This window comes from Theropithecus gelada, chromosome 3 (genome assembly GCF_003255815.1).
Source record: "Theropithecus gelada isolate Dixy chromosome 3, Tgel_1.0, whole genome shotgun sequence".
Taxonomy (NCBI): Eukaryota; Metazoa; Chordata; class Mammalia; order Primates; family Cercopithecidae; genus Theropithecus; species Theropithecus gelada.
Window position 1 is genome coordinate 173997977 of NC_037670.1, and position 5131 is coordinate 174003107.

At 53.8% G+C, this 5131-nt stretch overlaps 1 protein-coding gene across 1 annotated transcript; it reads right to left on the minus strand.

The window, feature by feature from the left end:
• Positions 1-75: 75 nt before the first annotated feature.
• Positions 76-3814, minus strand: LOC112621738 (protein ZNF783-like). The gene is given in 4 exon segments (XM_025381106.1): positions 76-206; positions 302-493; positions 496-607; positions 3680-3814. Coding segments are annotated over 4 exon segments (570 nt in total).
• Positions 3815-5131: the final 1317 nt, after the last annotated feature.

Genomic DNA, 5131 nt, shown 5'->3' on the forward strand with positions numbered 1-5131 from the left:
ATTTACATATCACTGTCATGAAAACAACCACGTAGAGAGAGAAGTACAGGGACTTCCAAAATCCCATAATGAGTGTCAGGCCTTACCCAGGGAGACCAGAGTCTCACAGTTGCCCCTCACCACGTGCTTATAGAGCTCCTTCTGCCAGTCCTCCAGCTTACCCCACTCCTGCTCAGAGAACTACACAGCCACATCATCAAAGGCCACGGCACCTGAAACCACAAGGGTCACACTCGCTCACCCACATGCTCAGTCTCGGCCCCGTGGCCTCCCCGACCCCAGGGTGCCCCAGGGCACCCCTGGGCTACCTTGGGGGACTCCCCCTTGCTGACCGGGGGCAGGCGCAGGATGCGGAAGTTCCTGGTGCACAGCAGGTTCTCCACATTCTCCAGCTGCCTCTGCAGCAGCCCGTACTCCTGTAGCAGAGTTCCCAGCATGGCCCATGTGTCCTCCAGCTGGTTCCTGAACTCCTCGGCTGTCTTCTCACAGTCGCCAGCTTCTTCTTGGCCGTGCCTGTTTGACCTTCTAGGGAGAGCAGGCAAGCAACCTGCCATTCAGTCTTCCTCTCCATTGCGTGCATGTTGGTTGCCATTGTCCACGCAGAAATCTTTCAAAACCAAAAGAGAAACTGGCATCATTCATTCCATCCATTGTCTTCACTGAGCCCCTCTCTCCCTAGGCACGGGGGAGCTGGGCTGGGAGCCCATATGTGTGGACAAGTGGGGCTATCCTGTACCACATGCCAGACCTCAGGCTGGCAATCACCTGTTTGGGTATCTTAGATCTATGTCTGGGTAGATGCCTTTACTCCAGGCCTCTGCAGCACAATGCAGACCCTTATCATGGCACTTCCCACCCTACAATTTCCTACCCACACCTACACTGTGGTCTCTCTGAACATGGTATTACATCTTTTCACACCACAGTCCTTGACACATGCCAGGCACTTGGTGCAGTCTTGCTATGTAAAAGTGACTTATCATTGCTAGGGCATTTTAGTGGAGAAATGGTAAACCACACATTTACTAGAGCCCAGCCTGGACCTCCCGTCATGATTACACAGGAACTGTCTACAGATGATGACACAGCAAAAAAACCAGCTGGTTCACTGAAACGGCACAAACAAGAGTATGGCTCAATTTCTTTTTTTTTTAAACAAAAAGCATTTTATGTCCCTGTTGGGGTCCGCGTGATTCCTAAACGAAGGAATGAACACACAAGACAACACAGGACAAGACATATATGGCGGCCGCGCTCAGAGCCTCCGCCTCACTTTATTTATACTCCATAAACCCCACGTCAGCAGAAAGAACACAATGCAAAACAAATTTTCTTTACCCAGATGTAACCTTCTGCTTAGTTCCTTGTCTCTATGCTCTTTCTTATTTGTCAGTCTTCTTGGTGCCTACGGGAGTTCATTAAAAGTTCAATTGGAGATACTGTCCTTGAGCCCTATCTATTCTCAGCATACTGTTTTCAAGGGCCCCTGCATGTCCCCTGTTAATGAACATAAAAATCAGGCCGGGGGCCGGGCGCAGTGGCTCAAGCCTGTAATCCCAGTACTTTGGGAGGCCGAGACGGGCGGATCACGAGGTCAGGAGATCGAGACCATCCTGACTAACATGGTGAAACCCCGTCTCTACTAAAAAATACAAAAAAAAACTAGCCGGGTGAAGTGGCGAGTGCCTCTAGTCCCAGCTACTCGGGAGGCTGAGGCAGGAGAATGGTGTAAACCCGGGAGGCAGAGCTTGCAGTGAGCTGAGATCCGGCCACTGCACTCCAGCCTGGGCGAAAGACGACGGTTCGTTTCTTCGTCTCTAAAAAAAAAAAAAAAAAAATCAGGCCAGGCACCGTGGCTCATGCCTGTAATCCCAGCACTTTGGAGGGCTGAGGCGGGCGGATCATGAGGTCAGGAATTCGAGACCAGCCTGGCCAACATGGTGAAACCCCATCTCTACTAAAGATACAAAAAATTAGCTGGGCGTGGTGGCACATGCCTGTAATCCCAGCTACTCGGGAGGCTGGGACAGGAAAATTGCTTGATCTCATGAGGCGGAGGTTGCAGTAGGCCAAGATCATGCCACTATGCTCCAGCCTGGGCAACAGGGCGAGACTCTGTCAAAATAAAAAAAAATAAAAACATTTAAAAAAAAACCATAAAAATCGACCAGGCACAGTGGCTCACACCTGTAATCCCACCACTTTCGGAGGCCAAGGTCACGAAGTCAGGAGTTCGAGACCAGCCTGGCCAACACAGTGAAACCCTGTCTCTATAAAAATACAAAAAATTAGCCGGGCGTGGTGGCCCATGCCTGTAATCCCAACTACTCAGGAGGCTGATGCAGGAGAATCGCTTGAACCTGGGAGGCGGAGGTTGCAGTGAGCTGAAGGTTGTAGTGAGCCGAGACCGTGCCACAGCACACCAGCCTGGCCAACAGAGCAAGACTCTGTTTAAAAAAAGAAAAAAAAAAAGTTAAAACTAAATAAATAAACATAAAAATCTAATAGCCAGTTCCTCTTCCCCCATGATAGTCTCATTTTGTCCCCTTCCCATCTGCCCCTCCACACTAGCTAAAATCCCCATGACTGCAAATCTCCAACAGTACAGTTTTTTTTGACACTGCATGTGCCCTACAAGATTCTTTCTCTTTCCCAAGTCCCACCCGCTCAAGGTAAAAATGATGGCCTCGATCATTTTTGTAGCTGTACCAGGAGCAGTGACATACCCTGTAATCTGGTGAGGAAAACAGACATATGCCACAAAGTTAGACTTGTATATGCGCAGCAACCATTTAATTAGAGACGAGGGGCTTCCCCGTCATTGGGTGTATCAGTGACTGGCAGCTGGGGATAAGAATGAGCATATTTTGCCTCAGTGGGGAGCTGGACTGCTTGAGCCACCCACATCTGAAAGTGGGATCTACAGGGCAGAGAGGAGCTCCCAGTATCTATGCCCAAGTATCAATGCGTCTTTACAACAATATGCAAAATAATGCCTGAACAAAAGGTTGGTGACTACTAGAAACCAGTGTGGATTCACTTAGAGAAAGTCACTGAGAACTAGAATGTGGATGGACACCTCAAGAAATAGAGACAAAAGGAGAGTTAGAGCAGAGGCAGAAAAAAACTTGTCCAGGACAGTGCTGAAGAGATTGACTGGCTGTTTGGTGGGAAGCAGGACCCAAAGAAGTTAGGACTCTAAGGGGTCTTTAAAGCTGGGAGGTTCTGGACAAGGTGAACTGTTTCCAGGTGAAAACCCCAATGCCGGTGGGAGTCTTCCTCTCAAGGAGTAGGTGGTCCTGAGGGTACCTGGGTGAACCGGCTTGGTTCTGGGCTTGAGTCCGCCCTCCACCTAGGGCCACTGTTCCTTCCCTCACCTCTCCTTTCTCAGATCAATCCCTGCCACGTGATCCCAGATGCCAAGAGTTTACTCCAGAGGCATCCTTGCACCTCGTCACCAGCTCCCCATCCACCAAAATCCTCCCCACCCTCCACGTGCATTATTACGGTCTTGGTATGAGAGGTACTACCTGTATAAAATATTAGTCTTTTAATATGGACAACAGGGTGCACGGTTTTCTTACAATTCTAATGGGGCCAGGAAGCCCTGTGCAAGGCCTTCACACTATGTGGTGGGAGGTGGCGACTGTGCGCTGCTCACTCCAGCCCAGCTTCTTACTGTCTGGTGGCTGGAATATGTGGGGCTGTCCTTAGACTCCTGCCACGGGAGCCGAAACTCTGCTTGAGAGGAGCTAATGGTAAGAGGAGCCAGATCCCTCACCCACTGCCCACCCGCAGGATGAAGTCCAGCCATGCAGGCCCCTTCCTAGTCTCTCTCTGCAGACTCCTTTCCCACTGCCTCCAAACCAAAACCATCTTCTCCAGGCTCATGGACTCCTTTCTGTTTCTGAACACGCCCTGCACTGTCCCGTCTCTCTGAGCCTTTGCCCAGGCACTCCTCCCTTCCTGAAAGCACCACGGGTCTAGCTGGGCCTGAAATCCTAGCCTTCCCTAAAAGCCGGGTCAAATCACAGAGGCGCAGAACAGCGGTACCAGGCAGCCCCTGACGCTCCTCCCCCTGGAGCCCACCACAAGCTTCCACCTGGGCGCCAGCACTCACCCCTTTCTGTTTTACACGATTATTGCCCACGTACCTCTGTTTGGTCCTTGAACACACAGAGTCATTGTGTGTCTTTTCGCACTTTCCACCTAGGTAATCCTGGACAAGTTAACTTCTCTAGGCCCCGGGTTTTTCTTTTGTATGACAGGTTAACACCAGTTATCTCTTCCAGGAGGAAGCGCGGCCGCACATCCCGCCTGCAGGCCGGGAGGCGAACCCACCCCCACAGGCTTGCTGGGAGGACAGACTAATGCCTCAACAGGGCTTGGCACAGTGTCTGCCTCTATACTCGGAAGCGCCTCTCCTTTGCCCTGACCACAGGGAGGTGGGCACGTAGTGGGTGTCGGTGTAAATGGATTTGAAGCCAGCCACCCCCCAGGTGCCACCAGGCCACGGTGGTATCCTGGGGGAGGGACCCACAGGCCGAACGTCAGGCAGAGAAAGGAGCGCGGGTGGGGGGCTTGCAGATGGAGGGGAAAGTGGCTGGGGAGGAGCCAGGAAGTCCCAAGGAACGCATTGTGCTGCGGCTCCCGGCGTGCGGACAACCGTTCAGCCAGCGCTCGGGCTCCGCTCCGAGTAGGGGGCCCGGCCGTCGGGCGCCGTAGGGCCCCCGCCGACCCCACGCCCCGTTCGCCGGAGCCTTAGGCCCGGTGGTCCGGCTTGGCCCCCGGAACCACTCCCCAGGGCTTGCGGCACCGTGTGCCGGGCCCGGGTCGCCCGAGGCCTCCAGACCGCGAGTCTATGAGCGCGAGGAGTCGCCCTTACCGGAGTTGCGACTGCCTCGGCCGAGGCCCTGCTGTCGCTGCCGTCGGGCCCGGCCGTCCGGTGCTCTCCGCAGGCGGCACCAGCCCGGCCCTGCCTCCACTGCCGCTACTCCCTGGTTGCCCATGCCCAGCACCACCTGCAGTGGCGTTGCCTCCGTCAGTGCCCCGCCGGTCCACACGGCATGCTGGGAGCAGGTGCCGCGGCTCGGCCAACCGAGGCCCGCCAGGCTTCCAGGAGGAAGCGCGG